Source organism: Borostomias antarcticus (genome assembly GCF_949987555.1).
Source record: "Borostomias antarcticus genome assembly, chromosome: 2".
NCBI classification, from domain to species: Eukaryota; Metazoa; Chordata; class Actinopteri; order Stomiiformes; family Stomiidae; genus Borostomias; species Borostomias antarcticus.
In genome coordinates, this window is record NC_140235.1 from 2,524,388 (window position 1) to 2,546,491 (window position 22,104).

The following is a 22,104-nucleotide window of genomic DNA, read 5'->3' on the forward strand; positions in this document are numbered from 1 at the left end:
AAGAAAAGAGGAACTTGTCTCTCAACGTCATAAATACATGCTTCCTAGCTTTTCATGCAGGCATGTTTAATTCCACTTGTCCAGACATTAATGTTTTATTACACGATATTACAAACACTAAGAGCTATATTTCCTCTTTCAATCTACAGTATGTCCCAGTGGAGGTTTCCTGGGAATGCATAATGCTACGGGGAGCCTTTATTCTGCTAGATGACTTATTTCGAACCCAACATATACAGTATGTGTGGTTATACAAGGATATGCTCACATGATATGTGATGAGAGTTCAGTATGATGCATTCTCCTTACCCCTCCAGACTCATAACACATGGATATGACGCAGTACACGAGCCTAATGGATGTTATAGCATGTTTCCGTGGCTACGACAAGTACCTTGTGAACAGATAAGAGTCTCTGGCTCTTTAATGTGCTGAAACCCAAATACTCCTCAAGGTTTTCTAAATGACAAACCCCACTTCTCAGTCCCTATCTGCGATATTCCAATTACAGAGCCAACAGCGGAACAGAAAGATTCTCTCTCCTCACACCTCCCCAGAGAAGACTGACATACTTGTATGAATTGGAAAAGAGAATTTCTATAGAGAGGGCTATAGCAGAATAAGACTTAGCCAAATGCTAAAGGTCAAAATTAGCATTGAAAAGCATAAAACACAATAGTCTCCAGTCAGTACTGGCTTTTACAACTGGCCATTATTCTGTATTCACATCCCCCTTGGCACTTAACCCAATAAAATGTAAATTAAACATGGGCGAATTTAATGTTTCCCTTACACAAGTAAAACACACATTATGTGGCTTATTCAGGGAAGTGATGTTTACCTAGCAGCTCTTCAGACACGGTGTTAAAAGTCCTGAGTCTGAAAGGACAGGCATTATGTAGCATTATGAGCCGAGTGTATGAGCAGCAGGAGCAGGATGTAAAGCGCGCTACCCAGAACATATTTTCCAACACATAAAACAGCCTCACCTCACCTCCACTGTTCCATCAAAACTCCAATTATCCACGAAGCTAACTAGCTTACTGAGGAAAAACAACTAGCTTACTGAGGAAAAACAGCAACGTTGGGGCTGTTCTTATATCTTGGTGAATTGAGCAATACAGCTCTATTTGTTAGTATTGAATTATTAAACATTAAATTGTTAAAGTTGAAGTTAAGTAAAGTTAAAAATTGTCAAACTATTTTTAGGGGAGTCAGATGGTGATGGCCCATTTGCCCTGTGTGAGGTCTAGTAATTGAGGTCAGTTCTATTCGAATCAACGGGGTGATTCGTTCAATAAACGGTCCAGTGATTCCCCAGCAAACACGCAACGTCAGGGAGACGTTCAGATCATGTCTTAATAACGTCCGTCGGTCCTGAACCCCGTTTGTACGTCTGCTGGACCCCTCAATATTCAAACGTCTGGCTTGGACCCCTCTAAGACGTCTGTGGACGTGCAAAACGGGTTCAATATCTGAACGTTAAAAAAAAACATTCATTCTGGCTCCTAATTGGATGTCTTTGGACGTCCGAAAAAGACAAAAAATACATCTAAAAGACGTCTTTTAGACGTGTCTTTGCTCAGTGATCCGGCTCCTCGGTCCCGAGACTCACCGAACTCGTCGCAGACGCTCTCGTTGTGCAGCAGCGTCGGGTGCTCGAAGGTGTCCCGGCAGTACAGGATGCGCGTGTTGCCGTGGAGACAGGCGATGCCGCCCAGCGCCAGCACGGTGTGGTCGGTCAGCAGGGCGGAGGGCTGTTCCCGGAGGCGGGCCAGGACCGAGCGGTACCGGCAGTACTGGGGGTAGCTCAGGACCAGAACCTTCCGGCCGTCGTCTTCCTGGCCTGGGGGGGGAAGGAAGGTGGAGACACGCCGGTTAGGTGAGCGCTCTAAACCCGAGACAAACTCAGACTATCACCCCCCAACCCCCAACCCCACCCCTACTCTAGCACTATCTTTCAACCCTATAATTTCACCTCAACATAACGACCCACTTTGGTCTGAACATAGCTGCTTCCCTCTCTGAGCATGACTGGAGCAACATGTCTCAATCTAATAACATGTTTATACAGAAATACAGGGCATATAACTGGGTATAATAGCGGTAGCAAAAGGGCAACGGACTGTCATGGTAAGCTCCACATTTTCACATTTAGACTGACAGGCAAGCGAGTTAAAGTGGCAGTTTCACCCAAGATAGCTTGCTTTTGGCAAACTAGTGTGTGAGAAATTCTCCCCGAGGGCAGTCTTTTCATTCAGTCTCTGGGAGAGAGGGATAAGATGTGGTAACCTTTTGAGAGAACCTGCTAGAAACCATTCCAACCTATTGCATCATATCGCTACACAATCAGACTTATTAGGGGTAAAAACGAGATACTGTATCCTATGGCCTATGGTGGTGAAACAGCTCAAACAAGACTCTATTAAGGAGTAAATATAGTATCACAGTACAGTATACCCCCAGGACCAAACGCTGTTGAAACATTCCCACCAGAGTAGCCTTTGCGAAGCACACAACTGTGGTTGAACTTTACTAGAAAGGGATTTCACACCAGGTTGAAAGGTTGGGTAGTATGGACAAAGAATTATAATGTATGATCATCAGTGAGGTGTGATGATTGAAATAATCCATTATAACGTCACAAGATATTCCATGTATGAATATTATAAGCACGCCTTTTCTTGATGAGGTCAGGTGATGCAGCTTGTTTTGAGTCAGGTCCTACCAGGTACCCAGATTTTTTATTTTTTATTTTTATTAAACCTTTATTTTACCAGGGAAGTCTTATTGAGACAGAGGTCTCTTTTACAAAGGAGCCCTGGCCAAGACAGCCACAAGGGGTTTCAACACAGACAATTAAATACACACACATTAAAATCACATAAAAACACAGCAAAGCATTAGCGCACACCATCAAAACACCAACAGCCCAGATAGCGAGCGGATGTGTAATGATTCTGGGCCATATATGGGCTGGAACTAAGCCACAAGGGCCAGATCTGGCCTGTTTATGGCCCAGATCTGCTTGCTATCTGGGAGGGCACATGTACACATCCACAAGACATGACAGCATGATCAGCACAGCAGCAGCAAAAACTGACAATCACACGGTCACCAGATACCAGTCTGCTAGCTGGATGAGAGCTATTCCTTCGCCTGCTACTTTCAAGAGAAGGAATCGGTTCCCTGTGACGCCTCTCACTGCACACACACATTCATCACTGATTGTTTCAGTTGTCACAAGCAATTACTTCCTAGTGATACAGCCCTTTATATCCAAATGTCAAGGATTTTATAACTAGCCAGCACTAGACCTGCTTCTCTCTGGAGGATCCTCACACCACTCACTTGATTAGACTCAATTTGGGGGGAATTAACTGCTTTTGTGTGCGTCTGTGTGTGCGTCCGTGTGTGTGTGTGTGTGTGTGTGTGTGTGTGTGTGTGTGGTCTGATGTACGTACAGTACAGCATATGTACACTTTAAATTCCATTGTTCACAGAATCTGACCTTTCTAAATAAAGGTCATCCTTATCTTTACATAAGCATTCTGATTGGCTGAAACCCTAGCTCGGCCACTAGAGAGCTGAGAGATATAAGAAAGGAACATTATGCAACCCCTCTCTCTCTCCTCTCTCTCTCTCTAATACTCTCTTTTTATTTCTCTTGACTCTTGACCACACTTTTTTTCTGCAGGCCCTCCAGAGACCTTGTGGTGACGATTAAACAACCATGAAGCAGTTTGTTCGAGGTATGCGTCGTAAAGTCATCCCAAACCCTCATAAACACAAGCACAAGTTATTGGGTCATGATCTTAAAACGCTATGGGACACCTCATATCATAACCACTCACTCAAAAACACTCAAGTCACTCAAACATCGCCATCCCTGACAGAGCTCTTAGCCGGCGGGCGTACGAGGAGGTATTATACATCCACACAACATTCAGCTGTAACTAGGCTACGCTGGATAGGAGGTGGATAGGGTTTCTGCTTGAGAAATGCAAATGCACATTAGCAATCCTGCTCAAGGACAGGATTAATGTAAACAACTTATATCTGAGCTCTACTCAGCATCAACATTACATTGGATTAATTGACCATGCTGAAAAAACATTCATGGTAATTAACATTCAAATCCATATTATGATTTTCTACTTACAATGCAGCAGAATAAACCCAATCAATGTACAAGCACTAAAAAGACTGAAAAACTAGGTTGCACCTGAAAGAAACAAAACAAAATGTACAAAGCAAAATCGGAGCCATGTTAATGGTATAGCGTACACTCAAACCAGCATATAATCCTTAAACCAGCATGAACTTTGACAGAATCTTTCAAGAGCCGTAAGCTCAATTCTGTTCTAGCGGGCAGAGAAAACGCTGAAAGCCATTATTCCCATACTGTCCGTCACTCGACCGGCCTCTAAATCACTCACTCGGCTGAAATTTGCTGTTGTCAACGTTTCCACATTATCTAAGCAGCCAAGGAATTTACTGGGTCTTAATGTGGAGCTAGTGAACACTAGCGCATGTAGGAGCCAATAACGTCACATTTATATTTGATTTTACAGTAACACAAAGAGAGCATTTCAAACAGAATAAAGAGTGCCAAGATCAAAACAGAGAGAGGTTTTTCTTTCTTCCTCTCTCTCTCTGAGTGGCGGGAACAAATACTCCTGACGCTAGAGGAGAGAGGACGAGAAGAGAGGAGAGAAGAGGAGAAGAGAGGAGGAACAAGGAGAAGAGAGGAGAGGAGAGAGGAGAAGAGGAGAGGAGAAGAGAGGAGGGCTCGTTTTGTATTCTCTCTCCATCCTCTGCCTTTTTGCTGCTCGCCTGTGTATTGATTTCAGAGGCTGCCCTGTTTCCATTTAGCCGAGACTCCTTTCATAATGTATAACACATCTCGGATTCATCCACCTCGTTCCTGCAGTATCTAGGCTGCTCGTAGAGGGGGACACTGGGCTCTCCACAATCGACTGCCTCTCCAGCTGGCTGGCTGTCTTCACTGAAAGCCCACCAAAAAAAAACAGCATCTGTTAGTAGTGATGAATATGGAAAAACGCAAGAAAAGACAAAGCGATTTTATTTCACTAACAGCTAATGCATTTTTTTTTTTTTAAGTGAGGAATAATGGAATCCTTTCCATATTCATGTAGCGACTATTATGATGACTCAATGGCGCTCTGTCATCCCCTCTCAAGTTCTGACTAGCCTTGCACAACCATAACATCAAGCTGCAGTAAAAAAAAAAATAGAGTTTAGATCAGGCCCTTTAAGAGCTATCAGCCTTTTACATTCACAAAGCATGCCGGCGGTGCTGGGCCCTTCAAAGGGAATCGTATTCACACAATAGAGCACAAACATCCAGAGGAAATGTTCTATTGAAACTGTATGGAGAGCAGAGGGAGGGAGGGAGGGAGGGAGGGAGGGAGAGAGAGAGAGAGAGAGAGAGAGAGCTGTTGGAGCAAGTTGGTTCCTGTTCTTAATTATCGAAAAGCACTAAAGTGCCTCTCTCATTTTGGAGGGGTGCGGCGTCCTGTAACAAAAAAAGAAACGTTTTTACAATGCTCACCTCAATTTATTCAAGTGTGCCGTGCAAGGACAGGGCATGCAGCTATGCATATAGAAATATGCGTGCACGCAGGCATGCTTGCACGAGCGTGCACGCGCACACACGCGCACACACACGCACGCACACACAAACGCACGCACACACAAACACCCTCTACAATTAGGCTTTACACTGTTCTTAATTTGGTTCCAGATGTTCTAACAGTTGACATCGAAAGAATGGCAATAAACCACATTTTCAAAAACATACTCCCATTTCAAATGGTTTTAGTGGAAAAAAAACAAGAGCACTTCCCTTCAGTTGATTTATGTGATTCTATTACATTAAACATTCTTTCCCCAGAGCAGGCTCGGCTCCCTAGCAACAAGCGCCGGCAGCCCTAATGTGCTTGGCACCGGGCCAGTGTAAGCTGTCTGCGTTATTGATTGCTAGATTGAAAAGTTTGCATTTAATAGGCTCTGTAATACATGATGAAATTATTCAGGGGCTTCTCAAGCCAAATTGGTTCCTTTGACTATCAAAGACGACGGCTGTTACAAACGAGGCGGTGGAATGCTCAAAAGGGGGTCTTTCAAGCCTGAAACCAAATTATACAGCTTCAACCCAGCATCTCCACAATCATATAGGAAACTTGAAGCCATAATTGTCTGTAACCAAAATAGGCCTTATTGACATTGAACAAGCTGACATTCTACTCTTAAGACAAGAAACACAGGTTTTAAAGAATTGACCCAAAGCACTATATAGCCTATTGTATTTCGGAAAACTGGCTCCAACAGGGAGTCCTTGTCTGATTCCATCCAGCGAGATTAATGCTGCCGTTTGCCTTTTACCACATACTGCCTGTACTATAGTGATACTACTGCTCATTCAACAGTCATTAACAGTAGCCAGGCTGTTATGGATAGAACAGCTAGGCTATGTGTGGGAACAGCTAGTCCTAAGAACCCAGAGGGTTTAAGAGAAAAAGCCTCAGTAGCTCTTTCTACCATTCCAAGCTAAGTGGAAAAGCTGTTTCACCCAGGTGATGATATTCAATCTCTTCTGACGGCCTCTCATATTCGTCACGGCACGTTGTTCGACACAAACTCAATTGAGCAGCTGTGATACCCACATCATAAAGATTGTGACAGAGTTCCCGGGCAGTACTGTTTTCACTGCATCCCCGGAGCAAAATGGATGAGATGTTTCCTTTAAATGTATCTTTAATGGGACACCGCGTTCCCATTTGAGACGAGAATTCCGCGTGAAGGCTAAAAAAAACATCTTATCTGGAGATTGGGAATTGGGTCAGAGAGGGAATTAGATGTCATTCTTGATGAAACTTGTGGTGAATACTTCCTCAAAGGAGCCCCATTATAAATCCATGACTGATATCTATGGACAAACACAACATAACACAAACACAAAGGAACCATGAGTTAATGTTTCAGTGAAAAAAACGACAAGGAGGAGAAAAAAAAAGCAAAAAATACTAGAGGCTATTTAGCACAAGCGTGTGTCATTCCAAGACCTACAATGAACGAGTGGAGGGGGAGGTGCTGTCATTCAGCACAGCCCATTGTTAATTCCTGTCATTATATAAGAACTTCTGCTATCAGCAGATCTGAAAAGGGGGAAGGCTTTAAATAAACAGCCGATGACTATGCCAACTGGAACTATTTAAATCATTACATCCAACAGCACAAAGTGCAATTTCCATGGATCTGTACAAGCTTCTGGTACTCCGCATTCTTTTGAAGGGGTAATGACTTCAGTAGCATTTGATCAAACTAAAGCTATTTTTCCCCCAAGAGGAAAATGCTTTAATTCAAGCTCGAGAAAGAGTTAGATAGCAATATGTCATCATAAAAGTCCATCTGTTCATAGTTTCTGTGGGTATTGTTGAGGACAACACCGTGTAAACAATGCTAACATGAACTTCCATCCACTAATCCCTTCCGCTTCTCATAGGTTTATGTTGACATGCCTTGTTTACAAAGTCAAATAAATGGTCCCAGTCTGTCCTGTGGACGAATGGGGGGAAAACCAGTGCTGCTGAATCAAAGTCATTTGCCAAGTGCCTCCTGTACAAAAGACGGAAATGAAATGACCGCCTGGACAACAGGAAGGAGAAGAATCAATGAACTATTGTGCTCCAATTTCTTTCTCAGCTTTCCATGAGAGCCCTTACACGTTTATGGGGCAGTAACTTGCTCCATCTGAAAACATTTCCCAAATCCTCGCACAGTGGGCCGTTTCCAGCTTTTAACATCTGAAAATAAACCTATCCTTCTCTTTTTCAAAGACTTAATGTTGTTAACTGCAAACGCTGCGGCCTGGAATCAATCAAGCAGCATTGCAATTAGCCGGCACGGCAGGACAATGCCATTGTTCCCGCGCTGTGAAATGTACTGCATGTGATCTCCATGCCATGTCTCTGCGCCTGGATATCCTCAACGCGGAGTTTCTCTCGTCTGTAACTGCGACACGCACAAACAGACTGCAACAGGAGACAGCTTGACATGCATCCATAACACAGAAGGACTAATATGTGTTCTCATGAAATATTCAGATATATTAAGGAATGATCGTTTGGTAATAAAAATAACAAAGGGTGAGTCATACTACTCTGGAGCCAAGCCTTGGCAGCCTACTGTATGTAATAAAAGCCACATCGAATATTCCTATACAAAGTGAATCCACTCAGTTCAGCATTAATAATGTTGTTCTGGGGGTGGCCCTGGGGTGTGTGTACAGCATGTGCACAATGTGTGTGTGTATTCAGAGTCGTGTCTAATTCTATTCATCTTATCTCTTTACAGTGTTCTTCTCGTGGCTTTCATAAGACTAATTCAATAAAGAATAAATAGATCAGGAAATATTTGAGAAGACAAGTATGCTTTCTCTCTCTCTCTCTCTCTCTCTCTCTCTCTCCCCCCCTCTCTCTCTCTCTCTCTCTCTCTCAATCATGCCATCTGAGAGAGGGTCTGGGTCGTTTGCCATGTCTCTCATGTTATAGGAGAGGTCACATCAATAGAACGTCTGTTGTTTCAGACCTGACTAATCGAGCGACAGAGCCCTGTATTTCCTCCCAGGTCACCCCAGTGTTCCACGCTCATTGTTTAACAGTCCACCAGCCCGGCCGCTCCGCCCCCCTGGGCTGCCAGCGAAAACAGCTGGAAACATACTGTGACATTTTGAACCAAAGAAATTAATAAATATTTATTTTCTGCGGGCGGAATCCAAATTTGATTACAAAGCGGGTACATGCCAGAACAGGACGTGATGTGGTTTGGTTTTTTTCTTCTTCTCCTTCTATAGCCCCCATTCAAATTCGAGGCATGCTCAAACGCTCCCCACATCTAATAGATTTTTCCACCCCGCCACACAATTTACTGCTTACAGATTTAGAATTCTCGGGCTTCCGGCCAGAGCTCAGTCATAAGGGAATTAATGATATGAGCAGATCAGTGAGGAAAAACAGCTTGTGATTCTCTTCCCAACAGGTTTGAAAATAATGAAGTGGACATGGCCATAAACCAAAACCCACTATCTATCTATGTATCTATGTATCTATGTATACAGTATGCATGTATCTATCTATCTGTCTGTCTGTCTGTCTGTCTGTCTGTCTGTCTGTCTGTCTGTCTGTCTGTCTGTCTGTCTGTCTGTCTGTATATCTGTCTGTCTGTCTGTCTGTCTGTCTGTCTGTCTGTCTGTCTGTCTGTATGTCTGTCTATCTACTGTATCTGTCTGTCTGTCTGTCTGTCTGTCTGTTTGTCTGTCTATCTATCTATCTATCTACTGTATCTATCTATGTCTGTCTGTCTATCTGTCTGTCTGTCTGTCTGTCTGTCTGTCTGTCTGTCTGTCTATCTATTGACAATATCTATCTATCTATCTATCTATCTATCTATCTATCTATCTATCTATCTATCTATCTATCTATCTATCTATCTATCTATCTCTCTGTGTGAGTGTGTAGCAGCCAAGCAAAAATCAATACAAACACTCCATTAAATGTCTTGAGAAGCGTCGGGGCTGTGGAATGTGGAATGGGTTGTGAGGGGAAGTAACAGGGAGAGAGAGATGCAGCAGGGAGGGAAATCAAATGGATGCAATCTCATGCGCTCATATGCACCAGCATGAAAGACATGGCTTTACAACGAGACTCGTTTAAAATGCACGCTATTGTCTCTGCAGCATCACACTTATTCATTTATTCATTTGTTTATTTCCCCATTTAACCAGTTTCTTTCTGGCGTACTTAAAAGCTACATTAACTCCAATAATTTGCACTGTATACATTATGACCTAGATAAGCGGGATGTGAGAACATGTCAATTATCTATCTATCTATCTATCTATCTATCTATCTATCTATCTATCTATCTATCTATCTATCTATCTATCTATCTATCTATCTATCTATCTATCTATCTATCTATCTATCTATCTATCTATCTATTTATTTATCTATTTATCTATTTATTGAATCACTCTGCTAGATGGTATCACTAGCCACAGTCTGAAAAATCTGGACAGACTCCATCAACATGAGATGTTCAAACTGGAACAATGACCGTCACCCACGGTTTGTAACTTCTGTCGGCACATAGACTGAATGCTACATTGAACACTCTGCAATTTCTAGGACGCATGCAATTTCAGTCACGGATTCAAGTGGCGAATGTAGAGTGCAATTTTGGAAAGTGTTATGTAGAAATGTGTGTGAGTTTCCCCCAGAAACCCATTGCCCCCTCTTGCCCTGGAGGTGAGCGCTGTGAGAAGTGATGGAGGCGGTCAGACATGTGACCTTGCATAATCCCCATCATCATCATCTCAGCTCTGCCAATCTCACCAGGTGATGGAGGGGCACAGCTGGGAGGGAGAGTCATGAGTCTAATGATCCACATGTGTTTTACACATCCCTCCCTCTCTCTCTCTCTCTCTCTCTCTCTCTCTCTCCCTCTCTTTCTCTCCCTCCCTCTCTCTCTCCCTCCCTCTCTCCCTCTCTCTCTCTCTCTCTCCCTCTCTCTCTCCCTCCCTCTTTCTCTCTCCCCCCCTCTCTCTCTCCCTCTCTCTCTCTCTCCCTCTCTCTCTCCCTCTCTCTCTCTTTCTCCATGCTGATGTACTGGTAATACGTAGGAACCTCTAGTGTAGAGCCAACACAACAATCTCATTTCAAATCCACAGCCTCATCTCATATCTACAGTACAGCGTTAAAGGTACAGTACAACGCCATTCCCTTCTATAAGACCTGGAAATGGAGATCCTGGTCATTGGGAGTATAGTGTTCAGGAGTACAACATATTACACCTGAACTACAGGTGTTGGTTACACCAGAGGCTGGTCTTACTGTCACATCCTGCTTTTTTACCAGCATGACTGAACACACGCTGTCTTGTGCTCAGCCTGGTTGAAAAAAAACAAGAAAACCAATTTCAACAAGGATAAATTGGGACACTCCTCTCGGGATGAGAAGTCAGAATGTGAACTTTTGTAGTTCATGTTGGTGGAATTGCAGCTACGCGTCTAGATAGGCCTAAGTGTAACATTACTCTTAACCCTGCCGAAGCTCTCTGTTTGAAAGAGTGCCTTTAAAACAGTTCAGCGTGTCCCAAGATGGCACTTGAATTATGACACCAATCTTCCCTCCGCCCCGCAGTTAAAAATCACACTGGTCGATGCCGCAGTGTAGCAACCAAGGTCAGTCTTTCTCAAATTAATTACTTTTCTCGGTAGACCTCTGTTTCTCTCCGCTTTTTCAAGCCTCGACGCTTTGCTCGCTTGCCAAAATATGGACAAAACGTACGATTAGGATCTAGAACAATGCTGCTGTGATCTGGCTTTTCCAGAAAAATGTGTCTTGCAGCATTTTTCAGATGCTGTAAGACCAATGCAGAAACTGTGCCTCACGTTGGCCGTGTGCCAGGAAATGTTAGGAGTCGCTTGAAGGGGAAAAAAAATGTTTCCCTCAATAACAATGGCACACTTTATTACCCTTTAGCTCACAATTGTTTTCAATGCAATCTGTGAGGTTATAGCGGTATCCTGTTTTGTAGAACAAGCCCAAGCTTGACACAGTCCAATATAATTCTTGCGACAGCAATTACTAAATAGATCACTCTCAGCAGGAATGAACAGAGAGATAACCTTTATTTCCACACTAACGGCTTAAAAAGATATATCTACAACTCATCTTACCCTACAACATAAGAGCTCTGAAATCCAGATCAAGAGGCCTACTCGTACATTGGAGGGACACTTGAAGGACACTTGTAATATCTATTCTCAATAAACATCCCCTCTCAACGGTCAGCTGTGCCCACGTTATCTACAGAAACATCGACTCGTTTGAGAGCGCGTCCTTGCTGGGATGTGATCGCGAGGGTGAATGATCCTTCTCTCGTCATCAGGAGAACACACGGCACCGAGCGAAGCCGACGCAGACCGCAGACTGCGGGCCGCTGGTAGTCTGCCAGACCGGTTCTGCTGACCTGGCACATTCGGAGTGACAAGTGCATTCATAAACAGGCCGGTGGAGTCACTAATGGCTCCAACGCTCGTTAGCATCAAAGTCAGAGACAAAAACAATATTATCATCATCATCAAGAGAGAGAGTCAGATAAATCTATATCACCCTACTGTACGTTCAAGCTTTCCATCGTGCACGGCCATAACACAGGCGATAAGGGAAGCATCGACCCGTCGATAAATGCAAGAGGACACGCACACACACAAACATACACACACACACTCAAACACTATTGATTCCTCATGTAGTAGAACAACAAAGTGTCCATTATTGATTCTAACGTCCATTTTGTGTAGGTGATTCTAACAATATAGAGAGTATTCTAGGGCAATTTAATATGCGCAGATAAACCAGTAGCTGAAGGATCATCAGAACAACCAAAAATACAGTAAATACAGTAACCATGAATAAGCTTGTATGCCCATAGTTTTTGTCTACACAAAGACAGAGGCAGATGATTGACCACAATGAGAACTAGAACCTAGCAAGCACTGCAATTGTGGTACTGCATTGAAAATATAATGGCCACAGCTGGAAGTAGCCTACCGGTATCCGAATAAAACCATTTTGCAGCGCATTATTTGAACGTCTTCTGTAAGGGGAAACATTCACAGCTTCAAAGGGAGCATAAAGTTCTTCTCAGTTCATCTGTATGAATAATACTTAAAGTGTTACCTAAATACAAAGAGTGCCATAGGCCTATTATGGCTCACCCATGACCACTAGCTTTTTATCTAGTGATTCATGCTCAATGTGGTAGTGAAATACCCCGGCGCAGGAATCAAATACCTGAATGACTTCAAATAGCTCCGTACACATGATAGATACCAGAGGAGAGGATGGAGACCACAATGAAGACGGTAATGTAGCTTGGATGACATTAATGCACAGAAATGTCACATATAAATCTTTCTATAATAACTTAGTATCATAAATCAACTAAACCGTTCCCACAAATGGGAAATAAAACGTAACTAGAAATGGTGCCCGGAGAGCACAGGCCTCCACACGTGACTGAACTTTGTGGCTCTGCGCGCACGTGCGTTCGAGCACGACGTGTTTGGTGTTGCTGTGTTCGTTAGGTCGAGAGCGTTATGCCGGTCTGAACCCTGTGTCTCTGTGAGCTTCCCACGTCGAGATATGGCTGTTCCACCAAAAAATGAATGGAAGTGAATGGGTGTCTGTGTTTGGGGTGGCACTGTGGCGCCCCACTCGGGTGGAGGCCGGCGGAGGGTGGTTCAATGCACTCCGGGCTCTCCCCACCACACCCCCCAGGCCAAACCCTTTGTCTCTAGCGCCCCCACACAGGGAGATGGCTTCCTGTTTGTTTTGATTTGTGGATCTGCCCCAGGATTCTGATCCACTCCAAAATGCAATGAGTTCTAACTGCCCCCATGCTACACCCCTCCACAGAGTTTCATGAAAATTGGTCTGGTGGTTTTTGCATAATCCTGCTAACAAACAAACCAATACATAAATAAACAAACGCGCGCCACTGAAAACATTACCTCTCGCCCGGCACTATCACTGGGGCGGAGGTAGAAAGCCACAGAGAGATAGTGAACACCAACATATCAAAGGTCAAAGGGCCTCATTCATGAACAAAGTTAAGAATTTATTAGGAAGCATTTATCTTCTAAAACTCCACTTATACCGTTTCAAAGAAGATTCTGGAATTCACCAGTGTTCTCACATGTGGGAACTAAGAACAGAATCTACGAACACGGAAGAGCAGTCTTAAGTAGGCTACGGACTACTCGTGCGAAAAGACTTGTTCATTTAAAATAATTTGTGATTGCGTTTACTTCACATCTACAGTTGTATAACATTATAGGATTGGAATACAATGACATTTGTATAATATCTAATATATTTTAATAATTGTTTTGATTACTTTACAAAGCGAGAGGGCTGTCTTTCCAATAATATCCCTGATGCGCCGGGTCCAACTGTGAGCCCTTCTCCAGATACAGCGTTCACTGAACAAGTAGGTTAATATCATCCCATGCATTTTACTGACGCTGCTAAATATGACAGGTGGAGTCTGGTCTTTAGATTTTCGTTTGGGCATGCTGCGTTGACAGCTGTGTATTTTATAGCCTTCTTTTTGTAGACTGTAGGCTATTGTATATTGTATTCTATCACTTTGACATTGTTCTGTCACTCTATGTTTATGCAATTAAGGCAAATTCCTCATAGTAGGAAGCCTACTTGGCTAAATTAAACCACACTGGATTTGACCTACAGTCCTCTGACTTGCCAACGCATTTGACACAACCCCACCTAAACCATTATGCTATCGAACAGTTGGCGAGTCAAGGGAGCGGCTGACCAGTATTCATACTGAGAAGTGACATCTGCGCACGACCCTGTAGTTGCATGTCCTTATATGGGGCTGTCGGGGAGTTGACCTATGCTAATTCAGGTGTACGGCCACGCGCATCCAATCTGCAAAACCATGGGATTCACCATCATGAGAAGACAGGTGCGAACTCATCCAGCGGTTTACGAACACGTCGCGAATCAGACGGGAGCTTTCTTTAGCAACGTTCTTCAGAAGAAATTTAAGAACAGAAAACAGAACGAAGATATTGGCGAATGAGGCCCAGTGAATCTACACAGTACGGACTCAGATAGTTCTAGAACTACAGCGGACTACAAAAACAGTCGGATAAAGAGTGAAAGACGGCTGCTCCTCACCCAGCTGCGCCCTCTCCCTCTGGATGTCCCTGAAGTTGAGTCCGCTGGTCAGGGTGCTCTCTCGGTAGCGATGCAGGGCCTCTCTGCGTCCGTTGGTGCCCAGATCCCACAACACCGCGGGCTTCAGCGGCTCCACCTGCAGTCCCTGGGCCCATCCTGAGAAGTCCGGCACCGTCCACTTCACCAGATCCTCCAATCGGACGATGACCTTCTCTGACACGGCGATGACCTCATGCTGGGAGGGGACAGGAGAGGGGGAAAAGGGGGCGGGGTGAGCGCAGGAGACCGGTCAAGAGATAAAATCGGACGCTCCGGCGGCATCGCTCCAGAACTTAACCAGCATATCAACCAAGACGCCTGACAATCTTTCGATTTATGTCGTCTATAACAGGCTTAAAATAAAGTGATTAGAAGTATTTATTGGGAAATTGTTCTATGAGAGTCTGTGATGAGTTCGTCATCATGGCCAAAAAATAAAACCACACAAAGCAGCCTTTTGTTCAGAGATAATACTCTCAAATAGACTCCAAGGTTGTTTCAACTCAATTGAGGCGATCTAAAATTAACTCGTTTTTTTTTGGGTGATTGTGTTACTGTGTTGGAAATAGCCTTGTATAGAAATGTTGAAATGTGTTTCCATTTTGAGGAATAATGGATCCAGGGCTAGTTATCAGGCCAGAGTGGAGAGGAGTGTTGGGAGAATGTTATTAAGGCCTGCAGAATCTGGAGGGCAGATGTGTCCATCTGGAAAACTAGAAATAGCTTTTCTACCGTTTACCACCCATCTGTTTGTACACCTCTCCCCTAAAGCTACCTTTAAACACACACTGATACACACCCACCGACACACACACGGCCCAAAGCTGGACAGATATACATTCGCACACTAGCACAAAAATTGTGTGAAATACCAATCCCCTATAACCCCCACAAAACACAGCAAATCCATAACGGTTAGGGATATCTAAAAAAAGCTGTGAGGGATAGCTTCATATATCCGTGTCTTTTCACTAAGTGGAAACATCAAACATGAGTCTCAGTGCTTCTATAATGAGCTGTCTTGAGCTGTCAAGTGGTTGGTGGTTGGTGGTTGAAACTGGTTGCTGTGCTGGCTGGCTCCATGCAAGAAGAAATGTTTTTCTTTGCTCAGAAAAAGGAGGCCATTTGAATAATGTAAAACTCGATTTATACCACCGAACAGCAGAGAGCCGATGCCTGCAGCCAAAAGCAACTTGACTGAAATTGTTTATTTTGATGTAATTGCCTGGTATTAAATCCCTCAAAAAAGGCCACTCAAAGAAAATACATAACATTTAATATCAAGCACCCTACTTAGATATCTAAATAGATGTTCTAGTATTGACTTTAAGCCTGATAACATATGGAAAGGTTTTGCAATACGGACAGCGGGGCAAGTTTCCGCCAAATCATTCACTTTGATGTGACATGAAGTATTTGGTTGTGTGTCAGCATGCCAGAACTAGCCATCCTGTTTTAGAATTTGTTTCACATGAGCTGTACAAAAGGTTAATGTCAATCAACAGCTGTCATTGCAGTATATCACCAGCTGATGAACAGATCACACATTTAAATACAGTTCACTCTGTTGACACAGTACTGTTAGCTTAAGGAGGGTTCGGATAAAACGAAACTACAAAGCCACATGTATACTGTAGGTCGGAGGACTACGAGCCAATGGCAAAGGGGATATCCCAAAAACACGCCAGTTAAAGAGAGAAATGACAATTACTTACAGCCATGTTTCGTGATCTGAATACGCAACCTCTTCTAAGACTTCTTAAAAGACTTCATGTCGACTGTATAACTGACAAAACAGGCTGTTACATTTCAATAACATGGTCATAGAACCATGGAGGTTCTGTGACCACAAATCAAAGCCGCATGACATCCATATCATTATCTCATACTGTTAAATAGATGGGAACCCCCTTTGGTGTCATTTAGAACAGTGAGGGGACATTCCAGAATGCCACCGTTCTGAGGCAGAGCGTCACATCGGTTAGACAGGCCTTTGAGTGGGGCAGTCAGGAGCCCCTCACCCAGGCCTAGTCACGCAGGGAGGGTTTCAGTCTGCTGGCCCCGGGGGGTCAGCCCAGGAATTCTTGGGGCCAAAGGAGATTAGTAATTGAGTAATGGACATGGTGACACGAACAATGCTCCTCGGTGCGCTCTGCGAAGAGAGTGAAACGCAATATGAGTTCATTATCTATCCTCTTCAGGAGTGACCTTGGCCACGCTGTCTCAAAACAAACTCCACTTATCTATTTAAAAAAAAGCCCTAGAGAGGGCATGGCTGGTACACTCTAGTGAGGTTGTTCTATTATTCATAAGCAGCTAATCATCAGCTAATAGATCACAAGTCAGTTATTAAGAGTGTGTCATAGCTGATTGTATGGCTGCAATTATCAATGGTGCATAAACTATTCATGAAAGCATTTTGATATGATGGTAGTTTTCTTTGTAAACACATTTGAAAGATAATAAAGGCTGGAACAAGACGCTGAATGTGTTACTAAACGTCGTACCAGCCTACCGGTATTAAAGCGGTTTGTACAGCATGTCATTAAAAAAATAATATTCAGAGCTGAACGTTATCTGAAATAGTTTACACTGAGTATAATCACAGCCTCAATCACAACAAGCTCTGCTATGAGCACTCACTGAAGAATGAAAATATGGCAGGCACATTCAGTAAAAACAGCTCATCTATGGTTTCTTCCAAAGGTTATAATGATCGACTGTAGCCCCAGGCTTACTAGTCATGCATTATGGGAGATGTTTTGATGTTTCAGCGGTTTGTCAATGACATGGTGTAAGCCAATCCAAAAGAGTACCAATCTCTCATGAGCTGAGAGAAAAGTCTCAGTTGTAACATATCATTACAAACCATATGATATATCACAAAATAGTTCATATAAAACAGCAAGTTACGTGTGTGGAAATAACAAACCAGTGGCATATGGTTTCAGTCGTTTGCAGTGTATAGCATTCCGTTTTTAAAACATTTAAAATTACCCCGTACTACCCTAAAAACCTGCCAATAATTTACATGTGATTTTCGAGACACCAAAGGAATTCACTTGAGGGCAACGTTCAGAGTTAATGGATTTTTCTACACAAGGGGGAGAGCATGCCTATACCCCCCTGCCTCAAATGCCTGCCATTGTTGTGTGAAAAGAGATCTGGTATAAGACCAAGTATGAATCTCTCACAAATCATGTATGTAACATGTTTAAACGAAATGTGGGTTACATATCTCTGGTGTGTGATTAATAACCTAACTCAAACAACATCCAAAAGGCCAGAATTATCCATTCAAATATGGCCCCTGCAGGAATACAGTATGAAGGAAGCAGCAAATGAATATCATCTAATTTCCCCACAAACAGGTTCCAGACGCTGCAATTCCACCATGGACTTCTGCCATGAAGCCATGGATCTGGACAGATGCCAAAGTGTTTTCCACAGCAATCGATACTACTGCTGCAGTTATTGGTCTGCAGTCCCCTGCTTCTCCATTTATAGGGATAGGATGGACAAGAGACCGGATCTGAGGTGATAACACATTATTATACACAGACGCAGAAATATTAGCCCTCTTTGGCAATTTCCAAGTATCACCAGGGTTACTAAAACAGGATTCTGCCATTAGCTGTAGCCGAACCGAAATGGCTGTGATTCAGTATAAGTGTTATCTAGTCAACTGAAACATGAGCCAAAAACAGTATTAAGCCAACCTCAGGGGGGTGTTGAGGGCAAGACTAAATACTGTGTCACTTCATAACCAGTTTAGCGGGTGGCATGTGACAGCGGTTGGGAGACATACAGTAAGCACTTCACAGACCTAAAATTATTCAGACACAAAAATAGAAGCTTCATCACAAACGGGAGGGCGACTCAGGATGTGATTCAGCTTGTAGCTGGCGCTGGGGTAGGGAGTTTGTCAACTGAATCTATGGTCTTACATCCCAACGCTTTGCTCCTGTCCCTGAAGAGTGGACTCGTATTCTCCTCACCCTATGTTTTCAAAAGCACTGGACTGGTATGAGGGAGTTTCCACCATATTTACAGCATCAGTTCCTTTCATTCCGATCCATTAGGGGGAAATGAAGGAGTGGACAGTTAAAGGTGGAGGGGAGGAGCGGTTGTCAGCCGAGGGTGAATGAGCTCAGTGGGACGTGGGTTTCTCTTGTCGCCGCCTGCATTGACAGAGGCGCGCGCACAACACCACAAACACCCAACAAAATACCCCAGGAAATGACATCACAAGCCAGCAACGCAGGGGACACAGGGGAGGATGTGTAGAGAGATTTACAGCCGCCTCTTATCAGAGGCAGACATTGACGTGTTATTGTGCTCTCCAGCGCTATTGTACACCAATAAAGCACACCAACATATCAAGCCATTAGTCTTGCAGGTGATAGCTCTTACTCGCTGAGAGTTGACGCAAACTATGTAGATTAGTGTAATGCGGCAAACCAAGTCAGTGTTGATGTTAAGCGAAGGTCATCAACTGACTGGAGCTGTTGGAGTAAGCTCCTGTGTAATCTAACTAGGGCAATTTGCTGAGAGCATGAGGTTTGAAATCCCTTTCATTGAGGCCAGCAGCATAAAAATTACACTTTAACCTTATTGTACCTCTTGGTAGTTGTGGGGAGCCAATCAGGGATAAGGGTTCAAGACTCTCCTACCAAACACAACATTTATGTCCAAAGGCCAAAACCTTTATAGAATCATTAAATTAAAATGACATCACACCTCATTATTACAACAATGCTCTGGGCTAGTTATAGATTCTCTACAACACTGGAGACATTGTCCTTTGATCCTGCATGGAGTCGAATGATATTGTCTAGATATCCAATCCCCTGGAATGTAACCACTTTGCAATGCAAATCAGAGTGGAGGGGGCAGGGCTGACTTGTCCTATAAATGCATGTTCCTGGGTGGACGGTGCGTGCGCTCAAAGTGATTACAAAGTAATTACACTGAGTTTAAACACAAACTCTATAAGACGTCTGGTATGGGACGTATGGGGAAAAGTATAATATTAAAACCGACATTCATTCTAAGCAGAGTGGATACATAGCCTACCTTTCTTCTGGAAGGGAAACGTGATAGCTACTGTATTACTCAAGAGGAAAGAATGCAAGGCATCAGCAGAATATAGTCAAGTCCAAACCGGGCTTTGTCCTCGGCCAATGACAATTACAACCGCAGGCACAATGCAAGTGACCTCAAAACACCGCGATCAACACAAAATTAAAAGTAGCCTACTCATCGCATCAATTTGGATTAATGACAGTTGTAATGGTCAAATGACATAGGCGATATGAATGGCATCCTCTGGAACTTAACACAGCCATTTGTCATCTGTAACCTTATAACACTGGCGTCACGTTTGGTCACAGTTAATCGTGTTGCCACTGCCAACAATATCAGGATACGACTTCTATCCCATCTCGACCTACAGGGTAATGGTGCGGTTGATTTCAGTTGACATTATCTATTTTCAGGAATGGCGATGACTTCATGTAAATAGCCTAATGCAAATGATTAAGTTAGACGTGTTCGCGCTTGCTTTCAAGACTGGGCAAACGCACCGCTCAAGGGTATATATGCTTTTTGATCTCATATCATTGCCATTTCTCAATTTCCCCCCACATGTCAGCATTACGTGAAAAAATAAAACGGCGTTGCCTACGACGCTGGATTCTTGCGGATTTTCCCTTTTCTCTGTATCCTAATACAATTAGCTCCATAGAGCGCACCAGCCCTTACGCGCAGCTGGACAGATTGAAGTGCACATTCAGCAGTTGACACTGTGCAACCAACAAATAGGCTCGCATAGCCTAAATAGACAAAATACCGCTATAAATCAATCATTTGCTGTTCCCAATAGATCACTGTCAATACATCAATGCATAAACAGCGACACGGTGCCACAAGAATAAAGGCTGTAGGCTAAGCCACAGTGAATGCATGGAATGAAATAATGATGTTATTCAATAGAGGGGTGTGAGACTGTAACAGGCGTGAGAGAATAGCGCGCGTTGTTACCTCTCCGTGTTTTACTGTCCTTCCCGGGGGGGTATTCTCGGGTAAAAAATAAAGTTTGGAGCTTGATAAAAGTTGCTTGGTGGTTCTTTCCTCCCACAGCAGCTGTAGCTCCGCTATGCAAATCGGGTCCTCTGGCTTACATCTCACGAAGAAAAAGTCTCCGAGTGACAAAATCCTTGGTTTACCATTCCGGTGACATTTAAACGCCTTGTAGAATATATATGGTCCATGTAAACCGCAAGATGAGCCTACCCACTGTTGAGAAAAGCAGAATAAAGATAATTAATGAATTATTTATTGTATGGCAAACAATATAAGTAGTTGCAGTGCAGACAAAACATTGCATTGCCTAGGTGTAATTAAGCATTGTAAAACATCACACACAGAATAGGTTACCACCTGCGCAAGATAGCTTAGGCTATATCAGACTATGAATAGGCTATTTTTAGTTATTCACAATATGCCATGCATACTGCATAACATGTCAAAGTTTTAGGATTATTCCGCAAAAACACACATTCCAATGCCAAGTAGATAACATTATACAAAAAAATAAATATATCGATGGTTAATAGCACATTTATTACCTTGAGTGAGTTCGGCTCCATCTCGACGTTCTGAATTGATTAAACTCAACACGCTCTCCAAACTTGTTGGCTTGAATGGATTGCCGAAGGTCCTGTAAGGAAACTATTTTGTTTCAAGTTTAAAAGCTGTTTGTGGTTAAAAAAAGAAGAAAAAAAAGAAAAAAAAGAAGAAGAAATATTTTAGTCCTCGTACGTGACCAATGCGCTGGTATGTTTAAATGTGTCACGTCAATTTGCTAAAACGATAGGCCAGATGGAATGATATTCTATCCATAGAAGCGTCTGCAGCTCATGTTGCACAACATACATAAGCATGCCATGACATGTCGACAATTTCGACTCGACTCAATATTACATGATTCCTTACCGGTTGTGTAAATTCCCGTACATTTAACAAATATCAACCGTGGTTTAAAGTGCATTTGTAGATCTTCACATTATCTATCTTTCAGGACCTGTGTAAAGGCGTTCTGTATGAAAGCACATTTCTCATAGTAATGATACAAGGGCGCTTGCTGTGGATGCCTTCAAGAAACAATGTAACATGAAAGTTAATAGGCCTATCAAATGTTTCCTCAAAAGGAAATGTGGGAGCCAGGACGTGCGTTTGAGGGTAGTTGCTAGGCTAGGCTATGGCTACT

The 22,104-nt window shown here is 43.2% G+C and overlaps 1 protein-coding gene across 1 annotated transcript in view; it reads right to left on the minus strand.

The window, feature by feature from the left end:
- Window positions 1-21,485, minus strand: part of LOC311329642 (AT-rich interactive domain-containing protein 5B-like) — a gene marked incomplete at its 3' end in the record, with an annotated part of 52,135 nt that extends 30,650 nt beyond the window's left edge. Inside the window, exons 1-4 of the mRNA XM_084461529.1 lie at window positions 21,464-21,485; window positions 20,877-21,131; window positions 14,796-15,030; window positions 1,616-1,846 (exon numbers count right to left, since the gene is read on the minus strand). Coding sequence (XP_084317655.1) covers window positions 1,616-1,846; window positions 14,796-15,030; window positions 20,877-21,131; window positions 21,464-21,484 — 742 coding nt within the window. The 5' untranslated portion in view covers window position 21,485. The remainder of the gene's footprint in view (window positions 1-1,615; window positions 1,847-14,795; window positions 15,031-20,876; window positions 21,132-21,463) is intronic.
- Window positions 21,486-22,104: the final 619 nt, after the last annotated feature.